This window comes from Clinocottus analis, unplaced genomic scaffold (genome assembly GCF_023055335.1).
Source record: "Clinocottus analis isolate CAN_PGR_092001 unplaced genomic scaffold, fCliAna1.0.p SCAF_1, whole genome shotgun sequence".
In the NCBI taxonomy this organism is placed as follows: domain Eukaryota; kingdom Metazoa; phylum Chordata; class Actinopteri; order Perciformes; family Cottidae; genus Clinocottus; species Clinocottus analis.
Window position 1 is genome coordinate 21,087,151 of NW_027175820.1, and position 21,666 is coordinate 21,108,816.

At 42.0% G+C, this 21,666-nt stretch overlaps 2 protein-coding genes across 7 annotated transcripts; both read right to left on the reverse strand.

Moving 5' to 3' along the window:
• Positions 1 to 1,065: 1,065 nt before the first annotated feature.
• secisbp2l (SECIS binding protein 2-like) lies at positions 1,066 to 16,295 on the reverse strand. 3 transcript variants are annotated; one of them, XM_068570475.1, is made up of 18 exons: positions 16,070 to 16,295; positions 12,256 to 12,464; positions 10,864 to 11,191; positions 10,604 to 10,742; positions 9,641 to 9,849; positions 9,185 to 9,209; positions 8,942 to 9,057; positions 8,240 to 8,350; positions 7,993 to 8,103; positions 7,000 to 7,167; positions 6,678 to 6,819; positions 6,160 to 6,335; positions 5,879 to 6,011; positions 5,616 to 5,805; positions 4,373 to 4,593; positions 4,099 to 4,253; positions 3,744 to 3,963; positions 1,066 to 3,622 (listed from the first exon to the last, which is right to left on the reverse strand). In XM_068570475.1, exons 1-18 carry the CDS (start codon positions 16,088 to 16,090, stop codon positions 2,970 to 2,972), a joined length of 3,327 nt encoding a protein of 1,108 aa, XP_068426576.1. In that variant the 5' UTR covers positions 16,091 to 16,295; the 3' UTR covers positions 1,066 to 2,969. The 3 variants fall into 3 exon arrangements, with proteins under 3 accessions (XP_068426576.1, XP_068426493.1, XP_068426656.1); XM_068570392.1 differs by having other exon boundaries at positions 9,641 to 9,864; XM_068570555.1 differs by having other exon boundaries at positions 5,616 to 5,778; positions 9,641 to 9,864; positions 16,070 to 16,293.
• A 265-nt stretch (positions 16,296 to 16,560) lies between these two features.
• On the reverse strand, positions 16,561 to 21,380 carry cops2 (COP9 signalosome subunit 2). Of its 4 annotated transcripts, none has more exons than XM_068570918.1 (13): positions 21,273 to 21,380; positions 20,684 to 20,797; positions 20,519 to 20,596; positions 20,299 to 20,424; positions 20,124 to 20,213; positions 19,948 to 20,025; positions 19,513 to 19,687; positions 19,213 to 19,391; positions 18,900 to 18,952; positions 18,172 to 18,269; positions 18,000 to 18,082; positions 17,390 to 17,448; positions 16,561 to 17,085 (listed from the first exon to the last, which is right to left on the reverse strand). In XM_068570918.1, exons 1-13 carry the CDS (start codon positions 21,324 to 21,326, stop codon positions 16,941 to 16,943), a joined length of 1,332 nt encoding a protein of 443 aa, XP_068427019.1. In that variant the 5' UTR covers positions 21,327 to 21,380; the 3' UTR covers positions 16,561 to 16,940. The 4 variants fall into 4 exon arrangements, with proteins under 4 accessions (XP_068427019.1, XP_068427011.1, XP_068426972.1 ...); XM_068570910.1 differs by having other exon boundaries at positions 19,945 to 20,025; XM_068570871.1 differs by having other exon boundaries at positions 21,267 to 21,379.
• Between the last annotated feature and the right edge of the window lie 286 nt (positions 21,381 to 21,666).

A 21,666-nucleotide genomic window follows, 5' to 3' on the forward strand; every position in this document is an offset into this window, starting at 1 on the left:
CATGAGTGCTGAGTCTAACATCAGTTGCACCTCAGAGATGCTGTTAGTGTGATATTAATACGCTTCCTTTGCCCCTAAAAATGTTTTCTCAGAATCTAAGAAATTAAGGTGTTGACATCTTTTGTAGAAAGGAATCACAGTGACTTGATTTAGCCAATTATACACTATAATAATATGTTCTATAGTGCACCTCATGCATGTGATATTCATATGACCTGCGTGGACACAAGAGGAAGGGCATATATATAACTGAAACATTTGCATTTCCCTTTGATCAGAGCAATATGTCGAAGATTTGAGAGTGTTTCACACACCGTACTTATCACCGATTCAAAGATGAATGTCTAGCAGCAGCAAAGTGCAGACGAAGTACGTCAAGACTTCCGCCTGGAATAGAAGAGAAAACTATTTCTGAATTCAGGATTTTTCCACAAAATGAATAATTTAATTACAGCTAATTAGTCAACTGCACACTGTATGTAAATAAGCTGGATGTGACGACGTAAAGAGAAGCCTGCAAGTCTGGGTGCATGAAACAGTGTACGGCAGAGGTTTGTCCCTTCCTAGTGGTGGTTTAGTGAAACTGCAGTCCAGGCCAATACAGGCTCATTATTGTAATAATCAATTATCTAAGGACTTGATGAAATGAAGCATTATTTTTTTAGATGGAATATTGCAAAACTATTTAAAAAATGCATTTTGCATTTTCTTGGAATAGCTGGTTTTCTCCAACTAAGAGTCCAAAACCAAAATTAATTAAATGTACTATTGTATGCAACAAAGGAAAGCATTGACTGCTCACATGAAGACATAACAGAGAATATTTTGAATTGGCTACAATCTAATTATGTGCTGCTGAAACAGTGGATAGAAGACAAGTCAAACGCTTTACTTAAACAACATTTTAATGATGTTAATCATCAGTTCATATAGGTTAAGAGCAATAACAGGATTATGAGAAACAGCCTATAACAATTCTGCTAGTGATGTACAGTCTGAAGGAGACGGTCTTAAATATCCATATAAAGACGAGGAACACGCTGAAAAAAGTACTTCATTGAACCGTTCTGTTTTTTTTTTTGTTCACAGTAGTTACAAGACCTTTACCAGTACTGTATTTACATAGTGCAAAGAAACACACTTGCTGTCGATTAACTTAACTTACTCCAAACACTTTGATGGAAGTCTTAGCAACCAAAAGCCTGCACACATTTGTTACCAAACTAGAAATACTTTCAGGATCCCAAAGTATGATACTTAGGACCCTGTCGTCTCGTATCTCAAGGCTTCACATTGCATACAGCCCGGCATACTGCATTTAAACAGCCCGCATCCTCGTCGACTGGCTGAAATCTCACTATCGAACACCATTTTCAAATTGGATTCAAACTGTTAAAACATATCAAATGGCTTTAAGAACAGGATGATTGTATTAATACGATGACAAATCAAAATCTCTTTTGTACACATGTATTTACAAAGGTTTGTGCACGACTGTGTGACTACTTCCAAAAGGCGACTCTGCCCCGATGAGGGAGCTTCTCAGCTGGACTTCAGGCTGATCCCAAAGGAAAACCTGTAAAATCTAGAAGAGCTCTAAAAGGATTGAGCATCATCTGATACTTTTGGTCAACCTGGGTATTGTTAAACTGAATTAATCCTAGTAAACACCTGTTTGTCCCATTGGTTAATTAGATTTAAGTTGCAATTTTTAAAGGAAATGGAGTTAAGAGTGGTAAAACAATGACTTTCCAGTACCATGATTATTTCATAATTACACAACTATGCTCTGAGGCGAACTCCTTATTTTACAAAACATCTCAGATCTCAATGTTACGGGTTTCTGAAGATGTTGTTAGGTCATTACCGAGGAGACCGCTTGAGCCCGACCTCCCCATCAGAGATCAAAACACCCCCAGAGGCATCAACAGGAACATTTTTTTCTTCTTCTTCTTCTTCTGAAGGACAGACATCTGGGAACTCAAGACAATTCCAGTCGGAGGAAAACAACCAAAATAGTTTCACACTAGGCAGAATCAATATGACAAACCAATATATACGCTAGTAGAACCACATAGACATGGTTATATACACAAAGCTTGTTTTGCTTCTTAGAAGTTAAAGTCGTCTGAATCATCTGAACACAGGATGTAACACTTATTATTTAAACATTAAAGTAACACACACTGAAGACCGACGGGTGGGAGTGGTTTTGGTAGAACGACAGAACCCCCTGACACTGTAATGCTCTGTGAAAAAAAAAGAAGCTAAATATCAACCAAGAAAGAACCAGGAAATGCATGTCTCTCATTCCCGCATGGAGCACGGAAAAAACAAACAGTATTTACAAGGATAAAGCTAAAGAACACAGCAAAAATAAAATGGAAATGCGCCTGTGAAAACACACACACACACACACACACACACACACACACACGCGCACAAAAACACACACACACACACAAACACACAAATACTTGCAGAGCTGTAAACCTGCTGAGCTCTGTACGAAGTAAGATGGGAGCTGGAAGGTTCCAACCTTCCTTCTCTGTGAGCTACAGACAGCAGTGCACCATTTTAAGCACTTGCTCCCAGAAAATGTCCCCGACTCTAAACGAGTTCAGCCTCGGAGGAGGGAAGTCACGCACTTCCCTCTGAATTCAAGTGTAGCAGGTTATGGGCCGAAGGAGTGAGGGCATCCTTTTTAAAATGACAAGATGAGCGTTGGTGTCGACGACTGCCCCTCAGCCTGTGTTAGCTGTTGTTTGGTCTGCGGCGCTGTGTGTTGGTAAGTTGGTCAGTTTCTCTGTAATGTGTGTGAGAGTTGGTCAGTTGGTTGGATACCTGAGATTATGTCTGGTGTCAGGGGTTGGAGACAAAGGAGAGAAGCTGCTGGTTGCTGTGAAGAAGGATGTGAGAGCAACAGAGGGAATGAGTGTATGTGAGAACAGAAGAGAGAGGAGCAGACATCAACCTGTGACCTTCTTTGCCTCCACTTGCTCTTTGCCTTCAGTCCTCGGATCTGTGATATCCGCTGAATCAAGGTCCTCCTCCTCACTCTGGACTCTCTTCTCCTCCTCTTCCTCCTCCTCGTCCTCCTCATCGTCATCATCTTCCTCTTCCTCCTCTTCTGTACTCTCCTGGCTCTTTCCCAGCTGCAGGTTTTCCAGGGTCTTTGACACCCAGGATTCAATGCGGCTGCTGAGGGTAGGCACCTCCAGTGAAATGGGCTCAGGAGTGTAGTCCTCCTCCTCCTCTTCCTCCTCCTCCGCCTCTTCCAGCATCCCGGGGACCAAGGTGGAAGTGGTGGAGGTGATGGAGGAGTTCAGCGGGCCCCTGCAGCTCCCATCCAGTGAGCCCGTCTCTGTGCTCTGCTGAGAGGCCAGCTCCAGCCGGTCGTCCACCCGGACCTCGTCTCTCTCCCCGGTACCCTGTGTCAGCGTCGGTGGCGCTGCCCTGGCTGGCTGGGGAGCCGTGGAGCCAGGCGCGGCGGCACTGGCTGTGGCGGCTGGCGGCGTCTCACCGTCTTTTTGGGTGGCTGCGGAAGGTGCAGGGCGACTCGGCTCAGCCTCTACAGGCTCCAGGGCATCTGAAGTCTCCACCATACTCCTCCAGTTGGTCTCTGAAGGAATTAATAGAGTTGTTATGCTCCATAACTGGGCCTTTTACTTCAGTAAAGGTTCTGAACTTATCCTCCACCACTGATTACAGACTAAATAACTGACAGAAAATAGGGAACTTACCATACTCCTTTTCATTGACCTCTGAGATCGGCTCAGAGAAGATGGAGCAAAAGGAGATGGCGGAAGCAGCAGAGTGGTTACGGGAGTGCCCCATGTGGTGTGGGACCTTCTTGTCATTTTTCTGAGCCTCCTCGGCCTGCTCCTGCTCCAGAGCTGACACCATGTCCTTGTAGGCCTTCCTGGCCTCTTCTGTCAGAGACACCAGGCGGTTGAAGAGACTCTGAAAGAGGTTTAATCAAGTTAGTGAGAGGCAAAAACTAAAGAAATGCTCAGAGATTGTCCTGTGCTTATACTGCTATATACTGATCACGACTGACCTACAGTCAAAGGGTGTTAGTGGATGACGATGACTTACCTCCGCTCCAGAATAGTTGAAAATGCCAACCACACTGACAGGCACTAGTTTGTTGACGCAGCGTCCAAGAGCTTTTCTGCCCAAAGCAAACACAAACGGGATCTCCTGATCCCGCGCCATGGCAATTACATTGTATAGAGCTTCATCCAAACCACCTGCAACACAGTAAAAAAACAAGTGACTCAAATGTATCAAATTTGAGAAAAATGAACAAAAATATTGGTAATATGGAAATTGGGGCTTAAATGCTGCCTGGATACAGCGGGGTATTTACCTTTGGCCTGGATCTTCTCACAGTTAGGAGATATGATGACACACTTAATCTTATTCAACTTCATGTGCTTGGTGACCTCTCGGAGACCCATGACCAGGCGGCGTTTGGATTTGGCCTTGGTCGGATCCTTCTGGTAGACCCGCTCCTGGAAGCGAACCAGCTCCTGTAACAGCATGGTCACGCTCTCGTCGATCTCCTTACTCAGCACTTGGTTGCAGTACCTGCGGAAAGGAACAAGAAACCAGGAAGAAATAGAGGTTACAGATGTGACTTTTGGGTGGCTACCAAGCTAACAATGATGATCACCGTTAATGGGAACGAGCACAAATAATGCTGCAACATGTTGATTTGGAGTTAAATAATTTGTTTATTAAATCAGTAAATAATATTTAGAGCAAAGTAAGAGAACATCTTGAGTTGCAGCAGCCTCAAAATTGTGATGAAACACTGCTTCTCTTCATCTAATAACAGTTAACTGAACAGATATGGTTTTAGAGTGTTGGTCCAACAAAACCAGCAATTTGATGGTGTTAACTTGGGATTCAGGAAACTGTGACGGCATCTTCTCCTAGTCTCTTACATTTCATGATATAAAGAAAATATCCATAAGCAGTATATAATAAATAAATGTTGACGCCTGATGTGCTTTTTTCTCGTCGTTGCTCTTCTTAGAATGACTCAAAGTGTCGGTTATGTTTACACCATCATACTTCATTGCTATCTGACCAGAGCCACAAAACAGCATGCATACTCCCAGGAGCTTTATGGTTTGGTGAAACATCTAAATCGGAAGATCGACGTAGTGTGGCCTGAGGAGGAAGCGTCCTGGCAGTCAGAGATGAGGGGAGGAGCTTGGCTACAGAAGCCTTTTGGAAGCTTTAAATGCTAAATCTGTTTGAGAAGGGTGGGCTGGGACAATAAGCCTACAGCAGAGGACACAGAGGGACAAAGCTGTGTTTGTGACCACTGGCATACATCTTCGCTAAGAAGGGACAATGTGCTCGGCATCTGTGCCATACTCTACAATTCATTATTGTACAGTTCCGCCCTTAAAAACACCCGATAACTTTCAGAGTACGCTTCTCACAGCCAAGGCTCTGGTCTCTGAGTGGGAGAAGCATTTGCTTTGCTCTCCAATTTTTGTGCATTTTTCAGACGTTTCAATGCAAGGGATTCCTACAGAAGGTCGGCCCTGTTCAATATTCGGTTTCTCGCTCCGTACAGTTAAAGTATGTCTCCTTACTCTCTGAAACGCCGGCTGTGGATCTTCGTGATAGCGTTTGAGGCCATGGGACTCCCGATGCCGGAGCTGGCAGGGGAACCCTGGGACACCGGGGTGATGCTGTACGGAGAGTTCTGACTGGCCGGGGAAAGGGATGCATCGCTGGGCATACTCAGACCATTGTCTGTGGTACAAAGATCACAAATAACAACTTTAAAAAAGATGCATCATGAATTTAATAAAAAATGAGAACACATTTGAAAAGTTTTCACTTTGACCCTCACCTTCTTGGGAGGCAGGCTCTCGTGCAAGATCATCAGTAAAATGTAAACTCTCGTCCCCATGCTCCTCCTGGCCTGTAGACTCCTGTTCTACACTCGTCTTCCCTTTCTTCCCTTCACGTTCCTTCAAGATGATCTATCAATACACAAAACAAAATGTTTTAAAAAATAAAAAATAAAAAAAGGCAGTAAAAAGATTTGCAGGATCAAAAAGATCTTCATTCCTTTTTACCAATCTTTCTGTCACCACTCCTAAATGATGAACTCATTCTTAAATTATTAACCTTCTTCAGGGCTGTGGGCCGCTTCACTTTGGGGATCTCCCTCTCCTTCCCTCTCTTGATACGGGGTGCCGTGGAATCCAAGGAATTGTGTGGGACCGAGTATGGCTGCTGATGACCCTTCAACATGGACGGCAGGCTGACCAAGCCCGAACCGTGGAATGGAGTAGTTGTTCCAACTGGAGAGGAGGACAACAACGTTAGTATACAAGCAGAATGGGAGTATGTGTACATGGAAGTCAAATGAAAAGTAGGAGCATGCATTTTGTGAGTCTGACGAGCGCTATATTCTGAAATATGTTTTCATGCGAACATTTGCAAAAAGAAACAAAAAGTACAGAATATCTGCGGCATTAGCCAAAACCACAGCAAAATTACACAATGGGGCATCTAAAAAACACTTGGCTCAGCAATAGTACATACTTGAACCCAATATTATCATTTCCTGCAAGGCTGTTGTAAAAATATGCTTGTTTATGTTCTTATATTACTTGTTGATGTCTGACTGAGTGAATGAATACCTGTAAACGACAGTGGCTTCGTATTGTTGAGTTGTCTGGCCTTCATAGCCTGCTGGTGCTTCTCCAAAGCTGCCAGCATATCTCCCAGATCCAGCTCCACGGAGGTTTTGCTCTTCTTCCCCGCTGCTTTGGTGAATGCCTCCTGCCGGGCGCAGAAAGAAAAAGGCAGGAGAAGGTCACACCAATGCAACTGATGATCAGAATGTCTCGACCATAAGCTGGACAGTGGTGAGGTCAAGAACTGATGAAACAAGTCAGGACATTTAAACCTCTCAATCTGAACCAATCCTACATGGACTGTTGACATAGTGCATGTTCATACCTGTAATTTCTTCTGTTCCATGCTGATTTCAGAGTACTCCTGGGCAGTGGCCAAAGCAGCAGCCAGCGCCTTCTTCCTCTGGCTCTTGGCCCTCTTAGGAACAGAGGTGGTAATAGGGATGGGTGTCTGCACAATGTTGATAGGGGAGTTTTCTGGCAGGTTATCCAGCTGTGAAGCGTGGAGACACATAAAGTATTTAGTAGGGGTAAAAAGATGAACCGATACAAGAGTCAGACGTTCGCCTGTATAGATACACAAACACAGATCCGCCAGAAAAATTCCAAAGTGTTCCGTTTATGATTTATTTTATTTAAATGTGTTTCCGATATGATAAAATCCCGGATTCGTTTCAGGTTGACATTTTAAAGTGGTGTCATAATTAAACATTATGTTAACTGTAATATTGATACGGAAAAAACTGATTACAAGACAATAAAATAATGGCCCCTGCTTCAGTCTGTGTGCGAGTTGTTGCAACGCGTGCCTCTCCTGCAGGTTTGCAATGTTTCCAAACCAAATTGTCAAGGGTCCACAACATGTCCGTACCACTGTGTACAATGCTGCGTGATGGTTACATTACACACCTTGCTACTAACTTAAAACACTGAGAGTAAAGCTACCAGGAGGAGCAGTCAACACAAGATAAGTAACGCAGCTAATGCTGCTTGCAAGCGTCTTCCTGTTTAAAGCAAAACTGCTCCTGAGCTATGTGCTGTTTGTTTACAGCAGTAGTTCTGAAAGTGCGTGTGACCGTAGAAAAAATAAAAAAGCGGAACTGATGTTTTGATGCGGTAACATTTTCCGCGGTGGAACAGTCAACAAATTGTGCTTTCACAATTGCAATGGTGTTCATTCGGACAGTCTGTACATTTTAGTGATGCACCGGCTGACCCGACCCAATCTACACAACCCTAGAAATGAGTAAGTCCTGCAAACAGTGAGCACATCATAGCCCTCATAGACGGCTGTAATCAGAAAAGCAATTTCCCCTACCAGGTTTTTGGGAAGTTTAGGTTGCGCGTGTGTCTGGGCTGAAGTCGAGTCTGCTTTGTTGCTGCGTTGGGCGGCCCCTCCTGTCGCCAGATCTGGGAATTCATCTTCATCCTGACAAACATGGATAACATTTTATTTTTCTCACATTTTTGTACAACTGCCTGAAACAGATCTATCATGTGTGTGATGGTGACAGTGCTGCGCTGATAATTCATCACAGTGAAATTCACAGGAAACCCTCTTTCACCTCAAAGTAGAGTGGCTCTGGGGAGACCTCAGTACCAGTGGCCGCTGCTGGCTGCAGCCTTTGTTCTGACTGGCTGAGCGGCACACGTCCTGGATAGCCGCTGTGGAAATCCTGAAAGGCAGAGACGAACGGAGAACACAGAAGTCAAACAGGGTACCCACTGGTATCCAATCACGGTATCCTCTCTGTACTTAAGTAGAGCTTATCAATAACTATTTTGGTAATCGAGTATCCTATTAACGTGATACTTAATGCAAAAATGGCAGAATATTTTGTTAACAGACTTAAATATGGAGATTGCTTGCTTAATATCTTAACATTCAAACTAATACAAGTGCCTCTGCATCACTGTTGTTGGTAATATTTTTCTTGCTCATGACGTTTTCCCTCATAGTTAAGGATTCATATAATTTGAACTCTACATATTTTAAGTATTTCCTCGTTAAGTCAGGGTGTTATAAGATAATTACATGAATCAGCCTCCCTTATTTCAACCAATTAGGATTGACAATATTACACATCAAGCCAAAATTAGAATAAGAAAATGTTGCTACCAGCTGTCTCACACCTGAGCTTTTCTGATCACTTTCTATGAAGCTTAGAAGCGATATACAGAACAGAGCTTTTATGCCAAAAGCAACTGCATTTTACCGATTCTCATGATCAAATAGTATAGCTGTTCCTCAGAGAGATCCACTGTACCTGTGAGAAGTTTCTCTGTTCAGGATTCTTCCTCTGGTCCGCTCTGTGAAACTGGCCGTTCCTGTCCCCCCAGGACTTCGGGGTAGCTTGAGAGGCTACATTTACCCAGGTACCTGCTAGTGAATAGAAGGTAAAAGAAAAATCTAAATTCCTTTGTAATATATTATACACAGGCTGCATCAGAAATATGACTAGTAAAGTGTGTGATGTGAGGACGTTCACAGCATGTTGCATCAAGCTTACCTGTCATTACGCCAGCCTCGACTCCCTGTACAACACATACAATGTGGAGAGGGTAGGAAAGAAAAGACATGTTGAGATATCGAGTGTATGTTAAATGTGTTGCAGGCGTTGCAGGACTAAATTACACCTCTTCCATTGGTATTTGTTCAGTGCATTGATTGCCGTTACACAATTTGAGATTACGTTATCATAAAAGCGGTACTCAGCTCGGACACAACCTAACAGATTTTATTTAAGAAAAAAATTGAACTTAAGATCATTCAACTACCGACTTCCTAGCTTTCTGTCTGCATAACAGACTTTATTTTACACTTCACATGTTTACAATACATTGAAAACCTCAACGACAGCCCCAAACACGAATCAATTATCAGTCATATTTTTTATCAGATGATGAGTAAAAACAAATGCTATAGTTCAGTGTCAGTCCGTTGGGCTGCTAAGTAGCCAACTTACTGTGGGTGTTGCTGTATTTTCTGCAGTTCTTTGCGCTACCCCTGCGGCCTGGTTGTGTTTGGGGCTACAGTAGCCGCTGTCACTGTCTATATCGGCCTCACTGGCGCCCTGCTCGTTGTAGTTTTCGGCTGGATGGGACGCCCGTCTTCTCTTTGTCCTGTTCTTCCACAGCAGGGGACTAGCCTGCTCTGCAGCGCATCTCCCTGACACTTCACCAGGGAAATCTGAGAATTAATTAATCAGCGAAGACTTATTAACCACAAACTTGGACGGAGTTTACTGAGTAGGATGTTATTTATGAGAAATACAACATTTGATTTGCCAAAATGTTGACACCGGCTCATTAACTTTCTCAGGAATGGAGACCTCACTGCTGACATCATGAGCTGCACACGTGTAAACCTTTCCGACTGGAAACTCTACATTCCAGTCCAGTTCTTTCAGAAGTTAAGAGACAAGCATCATCAACCTCAACCTGTACAACCAGCCAGCAGATTTACTGACATTGTGTCCCGCTTTCTCTCTGACAGGAAAGATTTAGTTTCACAAGAAAGGCACACAATGTTAACAAAGTCTGGAATGTTTGAAGAAAATATGTCGATAACATCGCCTTCAGTTGTTGTGAAACTACTGCTTATTTGTTGTCCAGGGAAGGGATGGAGCCTTTGTAACAAAATCAACTATTGTATCTATACTCTTTATTTAATCCCATCATTGTTTCCCTGACATACAGAAACCCTTTCCTCAGTGTGCACTGTACCTGTGAGAAGATTCTTCCTCTGGTCTGCTCTTTTAAGCCACAGTTTATGACAATGGTCATACACTGCTATAACTAAAAGGCTTCTAATCTTTACTAAGGTGAGTTTTAGTTTGACTTTTTTAAAATTATTATAAAAAACCTCTGGATACACCCAGCATGGTAAGACACAGTTATAGCTTTGATTATTGGCGCAGTATTCTTACCGGTCTGCTGTGCCGCGTCCACCAGCATGACCATCTTGGTCCTACCATCGGGCCCCAAAGTGCACACCTCCTTCTGCACCGCTACACTCCTGGTTGGAGGCCGACGACCCCTTAGAGGTTGGCACACACCCAACTGTTGCTGAAGGAGAAAGAAAAATAGGCAGGGTGTGCTCACTAAATAGATTAAGGATGAGGACAGACACAAATACAATGTGACGTCAATGTGACAGCGTCACAATAAGGCTGTTGAGCGTCTGTACCTTTGGGACAACATTAGGTCGCACCATGCCTCTCCCCCTCTGACTGGCCATCCCATACGTTGGCCCCAGAGGCAGTGGTCTTTCACCGACGTCTGCCGAGACAGGGTTGACAACTCCAGTTTGCACAGGACCGGCATAGGAGCCAGGGAAGGGCTGGTAGAAGCCCATCACCGGAGGGCATGGAGCAGGCATAATCTGGTAGTAAGTGTAGTCATTGGAGACGGGAGGCTGGGGTGAAGACAAGATGGGGTAGGCCAGGTATGAACCACCGGGGCTGGGGTTAGGCTGCTGCCAGCGCAGCTCCCCTCCATTATACATAGGATGTTGTCTGTGAAGGAGCAGAGGAACATGTTAAATTACTTTGGCTATTTTAGAGATTTTTTTCCCATGGTTGATGACTGCAGTTTCACAGTTTATGACATGTGGGGATTGAGGAGATGTCCAAATCTAATCCAAAATGTCCTAACATATCATCAACTGAATGTCACTCCTCCCCCAATGGATATTAAACAAAATAACACAGGACACCTAACAAACTGTTATATGAAATTATAAAAGAAAGGGTGTGATGCAGGTTAAAATGTCTTTACATATCTATTCACATGTATAAAAGTTTTTATTTCCCTTTTTTCAAATATGTATCACTTTGTTGTACTTCTCAAAACATGCAACAGTGTTGGGGGAGACCCATTAAAGTGAGTTCCACAAAAAACAGTTAAAGCCCCCTTCGCAAGAAAGGACTGACGCTCCCCTCGTTAACATCTGTGAAGCTGCAGTGATGTGCATGATGATTAGTTTGTTAAGGAGTGTAAACATGGTACGCAGAAATGTTGATAAGGATCCAGATGACATTTTCACAGCCAGCTTACTACAGCGGGCATTTCCTCACATTCAAATAGGGGGGGAAGGAAACAGAGGAACGGATGTGTGCAAGGATACAGCAGATCACTCGGGACAAAGAAGGAGCCACTGGAAACACAGATTGTGGTTCCAAGTAAACTCTAACTCTGGGAAGTTTCCATTGATAATTAAGCAGTCTTAAACGACTGCACAATCTAATGGCCATAATTCAATACAATGAGGATCTGATTATGGACAAAGTGTTTTCTTATTAATAATAAAATAAATAGTTCATTGAATAAGTTGTAAAAAAAAAAAGAAAAAAAGAAAAAAGGTCCAGAAGAGAGCTTATTGTTTCTTGGGCGGTTCAGAATAGGGACATCAGACTCCCTCCAATACCACAAAGAATGGCAATATTTCTGCCAAAGTGGACAGCACCATTAAAATCCTGACATGAACCAGAACCACTGGAACCATTCGTGCACCGTTAAATAAGACTGAAAAGAGTTTTTCCAATTCCAAAATCTTCCCCCACTAAGAAAGAGCCCGTACCTGTTGGGTTGGTTCTCCTGGACAAAAGGGTAGCAGGTGATGAGGTAGCTGGGTATGGGAGTGGTTTCCACCCCTCCACTGCCTCCTCCTAGACCTCCGCCAGCTGCCCCTCCACCTGCATCTCCAGAAAGACTCATGCTGACTATCGATCCTTCAAGACCTTTCTTCTGTGGGATGAACGGTTCCACTTCAGCTGAAAGCTTCACATCCTGCGCAAAAGACAAATGAACAGCCGTCACTGTCTGAATGAAATGAATGACGACGTGGTTCATTTTAAAAAGAAGAAGGTCCACGACAAAGAGCATAGATCTGTTCCTCAAATAAAGTTGCTCAATCGATCACCGCATTCTCAGCATAGTCATAACTGCACCTCCATTCTTTCAGAAATGTGCTTTATAGTTTGGGGAAGTTTAGTGAGCCCTCTCAAATGTCAACTTTCCCAAAAATTATAAAAACCACAATTGTAGAAGATCTATGCACAGGCATTTTTAAGTTTAAACTTGAGTTGATTACTGATTGTCTTGACAGACTGAAAGAGCTGTAGGCAATCTTTTGATCAACCTCTCCTTTGTTTGTTCACAGCTGAGCACTGATTTCATCATACTGTTCTTGTTAGTTTACCATCTTGTGTGTCTACTACAATCAATAAACAAGGTATGAGTTTCGTTTTTAGTTTAAAGATGAAATAACCTACAACTGCTAGAGGCTCTAAGCAAAGCACACAACACGTCAAAAGAGGCCTCAAGCTATGTTCGTCAATAATCTCATATGACTCACACATATGTAGCTACATCCAACTGAGGTGAATAATATAAACAATGGCCGACAACGAGGCGAGTTGGTGTACTTTAAAGCCAAAAAAGAAGTTGATAGTAAGTAGGTAGTAGTAGATGCACATTAAAAGCTGGAGTTTGAGGCCTGAAATACCATATTCAAGTCACTCAAAGCCTTAACGGCACCAAGGTACAAACACCACACTCACCAAAGTTACGAGACACCACCTGTAGATCATTTATGACAAACTAAGGCCATAATTTAACTTCTGTGTTACATTTACAGCTTTGGCAGAACGAGAGAATGCCATTTTCTGTGTCCAATTTACCACAAGATAATACATACAATCAAAAGGCAATGGAAATCTATCCATTGAACAATTTGGTTTGAAATAAATTGACATATTTACAGCAACCAAAGGCACAATAATGTACAACTCGCTGACGTCTTCTTCTAGTCGGTCTGGTTTTATGGGTTTATGACCCAGCCACAAGGCCAACAGTTAGATTGTTGTGCTTGGAAATTGTATAAAAGACCACAGAAAGGCCAAAGATTAGACGTCGGGGATTAGTCCCTGGGCGCTTCACGAGGCTGCCCATGTTCCTTAATTACTAAGAATGGGATATAATGCAGACAATACATTTCCCCACTGCTGGACTAATAAAGGATTAATTATCATCATTGTTATTATGGGACTGAAACACTTTAAACATGAAAACTAGAGACACAGCATCAAATGGATATGCTATGCTTGTGATGACACCAGCTAACAAGCAGGCATACATATCTTCTAAATAAATCACAAGCAAAAACTGTTCATTGTTTAATGTGCAGTCCTATACTACATGTAAAAACAGGGCAATGTGTTGCACATTGTATTACAACTAAGTTATCCTTAAGTCATGTGTGTACATTTTTAATAGAAAATTAGTAACACACACACACTGACAAAACTATAAAAAATATTTAGTTTACAGTGATCTATCAACATTTTAAAGAGGTATCGCTAGAATGCCATACAACTATAATTTGGAATTAATGAAATGTACCCATTTAAAAATATAACAATGTCAGGAGAGGACAAAAAAGGGCAGTTTTGTTATTTTCTAGCTGTCGTTTTCCAGTTGTCATGGAACATCTTTCACACATCGTGCTCCTTTTTGACAAGGTGGTGCCATTGGTCTGACCCGAGGTGGCAGCTCTGTGCAAGAGGTTCCATTAAAATAATCTGCTATTTTGCAAAGGATGAGGAGAGGTGACAGGGTTTAGAGTACAAAGGCTCCCCCTCACTTCTCTGAAACAGCGGTCGGGATGCATGAATAGAGTTGTCAGTGTGGCCAGTGGATGTCACACAGACAGCTATTGTCTCCCACTGCTACTGTCCGTGGGTGGTTCTCTCACTTTTCCTTAGTTTATCCATAGAACCCTTCCGATCCATGGCGAAGGGGACCTGTACTACTAGTTCACTAAAGACCATCAAACTACAGTTATCGTGAAATATTTCTCCAAACATCCAGGTAGCAGCAGCCTCCGTGCCCAGGCTGACATGGATGCAAGGGGTTTGGGACTAGAGTAGTTGGTCTGAACCTGTACGGTGGTAGAGTATAGCCGATAGGGTGTTGTTATAGGATTAAGTTTGACAGGATAAGCTAATTATACAGCGAGCCACAGCATGGAGGCCTCATGTGCACTAATGTTGAATCTTGAATTCGGAACGCTAGCAGAAAATTCAAACCATATAAGAAAAGGAAAAAAATTGTGACAGTAAACAGAGCTGGTCAGAGGATCCATCTCTTGAATCAGCCATGTGTGTCTTTTGAAGTATCCAGTGTTAGGAAGAGGGTGAGTGAGAATGGCTGCGATTGTGGAAAAGGCAGTGAGGTCAGACCCAGATGTGCATTGGTTGGGGATGACAGATCTCGGAGTGATTAGACTAGTGGTGGGGGGCTACTGATCTCACAAGCCTCTGTTTGTGTGAGCACTTATTCCTACACAAGTTGCGCTCAAACACTAAACAGGCAACGTCTGTTTCTCTATTGAAAGCCGGATGGGCTGCGCCGAAAGGAGAGCAAACGCAAAAGGACTTTTTTTCTTTTCTTTTTTTTAAGAGAGGGGGTTCACATTTATAACGAATATCACAACACTTTTAGATTACAAAATAATTCGACACATTTTACCTCTGATGTCAACCATAATAAATAATAGCACCAAACATGATCCGGTTAATCTGAAAGCATCGACATTACGCCTCGGGACACAAAACCCAACCAAACTGAATCGTCCGCATTGCAAACGGTGTCAGAAGAATGTCACGCATGCAGAAGAACCAGATCTTCCTCTGACGAAGACCCACGAAACCCGTCTGACTCTCACGACAACAACAAAGCTCTCCTGCACACACTACCGAAACCTTTACGTCACGTTAACTACCTGTCCAGAAATTAGGACCAAAACAATAAGCTACAGCTATCTTCCCCACACAAAAAAAAATACTGCCAGCTGTAACGTCATCTGTCGCTCTGCTTTAAAATGCATCGTCAAATGACAGAATATATTTAGCTTTATGGCTAACTAGCTGACCAAGCTAACTCTCAACACCGTTTTCCCAAGCTTATCGCGTAAAATTGTAGCCATGGAAATAAATGTGAATAGGTATTTTTAGTAAAATCACCAAAAGACACGCGAGCTGCGACAGAAGACGAGCTGCGCACGTCGTTTTTCTGAATGAGCCGCAGTTACCGTTGGTTGTTTTAACGTTAGCATGCTAGCCAAAAGGGACAACTGTGCGAAAACGACAGCCGTGAAACCCATTTATCTGTACGTCAATGACGCAAAACGGTTATTTAAGAGACCACTTATCACTGTTTTTTTTATAATTACATGAACGGAACAGTTGTGTTTAATAACGTTGACAAAAAAGTGCGATATTGGGCCTCGGCAGCATTAAATAACCGTTTATCTTTTTCGACAGGCTAAAGATTCAAAGCCATCCCGTCTAAACAAAACACCATATAAATGTTGAATTAAACTGACACGTTACCTTATTGTCACTAGCGTCCATGTCAGTCACCGACACCGCGAGAGACAGTCATTGACCAAGATGTGGACGTCAGGATGTGTGCCTTTTTATTCTCTTCATTGTGAATAATAATAATAATAATCAGTAAAGGCTTAAGAGGGACTCACACCCAGTTTCTACTAAACCGCTAACTACACCCCCACAGACAGCGGCGACTGTTGCTGCGTCAGCTGGCTGCGCGATCCAGACTAGCTCGAGGCTCGGGGTCGCTGCTGAGTGTGGAAATGGGAGTCACCTGGAACGGAAAGCGTCGAGGCTCAGAACGCGTTTCACTGGCTGGGAAACGCAGTGTGTCACGAGTGCACGGAAGATGTCTTCAAAGAAGAATTCAAATGGAAGTGAAAGAAAGATTTCTTTATATCTCAATTGTGACAGTGAAAAACAGTTTTATTCCACTCCTCACCAGTCAGAGTTAAAACTGTTGCTATTCGAAGTCAACTGAATCCTTTCAGTGCCGAGAGAAATCAGTTTATTACCAACAGGCAACATTATACATTAAAATATTGTGTACAAGTTTTCATACACATTTTGGACTTTTTTTTATTTTTTATTTTTTATTAACAACTGAAGCATTTGTGTGTTGCACATGGAAGAATCTGCCAATCAGGAACATAAAAAAAACAACAGAAAAAAGTGCCAGTGATTTCCTCATCACGACAAAACAACACTTTGAACACGTTCTTGGGGTTCCTGGAGTCTTCTTTAAGTTGGTGGCGTTCTCAAATCCTGTGCTGTGTATCTTGTCTCAGAATTTACTTGAAGAAGCACAGTAGCATATGTTATGGATGTATTCATACATGCCATTTTCCTTGTCTCTTGTTTTTACATGCCATCATGTCAGCTTGCTAACAATGGCTTGGTTGAGAGAGTTCAGCTGATTTGTCCATTTGTCTAAAGCTGTGTAGCGAGCCCCTCCTCTCTTCTGGTAGTCCAATTCTAGTAGCTGGTTGACTTGGTCAATTCGGCCATGGATTGTGCTGAAAAAGAGACATGAATAAAGTAAGCATTTAAGCCACATACATGGCAATAAAAAATAATAACAATGTAAAAGTTATTAGACATTTCCCTGCGATAACAATACAATGTTTATGTGTGGCTGTACAAAGCAAATCAATCTTACAGCGTAACAATACATCTCGTACAACATGTTATTAAACTGTTGACTCATGCCACCTGACTCTTGAAAGACAAAGAATGCAATGAATGAGGAACTGCGACAATTTAAAGGAAGGGAGCTTTTTTTTAAAAATTTCTTAGCAAGCACATGGGGGAGAAACTTACTTATCCAAGATGCACTGCACCAGCAAACTTTCCACATCACACACATCAATGTTCAGCTCCTGAAACACAAGGGACAAAGACAAGTCTTAACCTCACATCTGTAAAGAAGTATGTCCACTAGTACGCTTCAACATTGAAGATCCAACAAAATGCAGATTCTGTTGTAAATGTTGTGCTAGATGTGTTGCAAAAGCCCTGTGGAGAGAGCCGACCATGAACAAGTATGTGAAGTACTGAGTACATTAACACATTGAAAATTTGTTGAAAAAGGATTAACAAATACCGTCCATGTACAAACATGAGTATGGACTGTCATGGTACTGAGAGACGAGTCCATGCCGTGAGTGAATTACTTACTCACATTGATGCTGCCTCCCTTTGTTAGTTAATTTAAAACACTCGCTTATGCAAAACAACATTATCTATGTGCTTTCTTCCAATTATTATTTTCTCATCAATATGATTAACTGGCTTTTAATAGAACGCAAAACAAAGGAAAATAAGTCATACAAAGTCACATGGCCCTCAGCGCAAATGCTTGTCTAACTTTCAAAGAGGAAAGACAACAGAGAAAGTCACTGGACAGGATGTTTGGATCACATGGACTTACCTTAGAAATGAAAGGGATGTGTATTCTCGTGTACGGTTTGATGAGTTTGATAAGTACTTGAGTTCTAATGTTACGCAGGAGCTCTGAAACACAGAATTGATGATCATGGTATCTCAATGTTACTCCAACACATTTATCACACTAAAGGACTACAGTCACGTTCACCGCTCACCTTCTATGTGCTCTCTAATGAAGGGGTCGTCCATTATGTTACTGTGATTTGTTTTCAAGATTTTCTCAAATTCAGTGATGTCATTGTTCTGGTAGGCACTGAAAAAGAAAAAACACTCAGTGTTGTTAGACCTCGTACAATGTGTTTCCGTGACCCACAAGAAAACTCATCCTGATAGCTGTCAAAAACATTTCAAAATATTAGATATTTTTGCAAACACTATTCTTATTACAGTTCTGGGGGGGGCTTTTTTAGTTTCTTGTTCATGCTATCAAAATATTGAATATACGCATGGAAACTGAGCCAATTCGGAACAGTGCCATGTATTTATCGTAACATGAGGACAAAAGAGAACAGACAAGGAAGCAAAAGACAAATAAGCAGAAGACTACTAAACGTCTCAGAGAAGACATACATCGTAATCGACCGGTAACTGACCATAAATATGGTCATTATTGTTGTTTATGTACTATTTTGTAATAAAATTATATAATGCAAAGGATCTAGGAACCATAAAAAAATTTACGCATCAAACTGCAACCATTAGTATGTAACTGGGACACGCATAAATACTGACCAAAAGCTTAGTGAAGCTGCGGCCATCCAGATTGTACAAAGCTCTGAATTAAATTGGTGAGTAAAATGTTATAACAGGTAGAAATAATTGCCAATTCTATACAGCAAGACATTTGTCAAAAGATTAAAAAAATGCATTAATGTATGTTTACCTGACTAAATTGGTCATTGCTAGGATTTCCGGGTCATTTTTGTATGGTTTGGCCTGTGGAAAAAAAACATGAAAAGTTACGCCTGGCACTAAAACTTAAAAAAAAAAGAAGTAAATGTCACTTGATTACGCACAAAAAACTAATGTCAGCTAATTATTCTAATTCGAAAACTTATGTCTGTGCTTTATATAAAAATATAACAGCAACTTTCACAAATGTATGTGGCAACCACAAGTCTGTGTCTCACATGTTACATATTCGTACATACAGAGTCTGCAAAGTTATTAAAAGTACAGTAAAATTACTTTCATACCTCTTGTGAGTCGAAAGGGTTTATTCCCGACTTCATTAGCATGTTGGCAAGGACCAAGTACTTCAGGCATGTCGTCCTTCTTGGGCTGCCAGACTCGTCATAGTTTTTAAAGGCCTCAAAGAAGTCTGTGTGAGCTTTCTCAAACTCACCCTCTCTCAAATGCATCTTCCCACCACACTCTGGTCAGGAGCAAACAAACACAGGTTATTCAGCAGACAGTGATGTCAGTACTTATAGTAGCAGTCACACTTAACACAAAACTGCGTTATGAATAAAAGGAGATATGTGCACCAATAATACCTCTGATAACACCCATAATGAGCGGGTGAGGAATGGCAGATTTTATGTGAAGTGACTGCTCATACAGCGCTTTCAATTTTTTGTTGTTTTTTTGTGCTGTGTACATCTGGATCTCCAGAGCATAAATCTCCAACAGCTGTGTGCCTTTCTTCAGGTCATCTTCTCCATCATCCGTCTGGAGTTGAAAGAAATAAAGAACAACCACTTCCTGGATCAATAACGTGATCAAATCTACATATATAGAGATAGAAACTCACACCTGATAAAAAATACTTTGGCAATATGCATAGCGATACTCTTTACTTATTACTGTATATTGGTTTAAATGACCAAGCAATCAACAAGTCCACAATGACTATGACATCTGCAAGGTAAACCTCAAAACACAGTATTGCACATACAGACCGAAAAGGAATAAAGATGTTTGCTTACTACCTGACATGACTGGTGAAGTTGCCTCAGGATCTTTTGCAGTTTCCCATACTCTTCTCTCTCCAAGTAAAGCTTCCCCAACTGCAGGAGAGAAAAGTTAAAACGTTTGAATTTTGAACACCTGTTTTACTCAAATTATGTTTTAAGACTGCTTGGAAGAGTGAAGAGCCTGTGTATACCTTTGTGTTAGTTTTAAACCACAGTCTGTCATTTTTTGCATCCTTCAATGCCTCCAAAGTGGTTTCGTAGAACTCCTGTAGTAAGTCCATCTACCAACACAAGAAATTAATTTCAAGAGGACAGATTTAAAACATTCATAGTGCCATTTGTATTTCTCATATCGTCAATCCCTACCTGTTTGGAGGTAGAGATATAGTCCAGAATAGAGTTGATGGACTTCTCTGAGTAGTTCCTGGTGACAGCACTTCTGATGTATGTAAGGAGCTGTTTGTACCGGTTCATCATCTCTGGGAAGTTTGTCTACAGGGTTAAGACATAAAGAAAACAACTTCTCAAGAACTCATGTCCAGTGGGAAAGGTGTAAACAAACTATGGCACATCTTGTGGAGCATACCAGCTTGAAGTTGATTTTGATCATCTGTTTCAATGCTTTGAATCCCCATTCTCCTTTTTCTCCTTCTAGTTCCAATACCTGAACACATGATACAACCAGTCAGTAAAGCATGTGCTTTTTAACTAAACGAAAGAAAAGACTGCTTTTATTGGAGAACAACTCCACCTTCTGGAAACTGCTGAGCGCTGCTTTGGGATCATCCTCCTTCAGGGCTTTAGAGTTGTAGTACTGGTTCTCCAGGTCCACGTTTGGTTCTGAGTTACTGTCCTCTGAGTATTCCTAAATGTAAGCACATAATCATGTCAAAGTTCAAATCGTAACACCCAGCTCTAACAAAATACAGCTGAAATGTTTAGCTAGCTAACGCGAATGAGGGGGGGACGGATCGCCCCTGAATACACCGGTCATTTAGAGCCGCGAACTATCTAGCGATGTGGTTAGCTTTCCACGCCTGCAATTGAAGCCCAAAAAAAGGCAGCTGAACGCATGTGCCCACAAGTTAGCCATCCAGAACAGCTAATGTGTGTTAGCATGAGCCAACTGCTTAAGGCCAGTGGCTAAAACCAACCATCATTAGCCGGAGAGGAAGCTAACGTAAGGCATACGCTGTCAGCCTGGTATGTTAGCCAAAAAGCTAACTAGCTAAACAGCTAACATCAGCTAGCCCGCCCTACCGTATCTTCAGCTCGCGCAAAGCGGACACAAACAGTTTGAATATATAAAGCACAAAGTAAATAAATTCAGTTACAGATACCAGGTCGTAATCTTCTTCATCGTCGCACATGAAATCGTCCTCCATGTCGGACATCTTGGTGGCCTTCCTCGCTGTTATTCGGAGGGGAGGGGGGGGGACAATCGGTAGTCCGGCCTGCGCAGCGGCGGATAGGGTGGTTGTGTGTCCCGGTGGTGAGAGGCGCCGGCCCGCGGACCGTCTGGAGATGGCGCTGTTGGATCAGATGTACTCGAGCAGCGAGTCTGTGATATTAGATTGAGTTTAGGTTAAGTTTTGACATCCAAAGTTAATACATAACATACGTCTGGCCAAGTCAATCACCCAACAATAACACCGCTTCACTGTTTGTTGATTTGTTTGTTTACATATTTGTTGTTTTGATTGTTCATTTAATATTATTAAATTCTATTTAGTT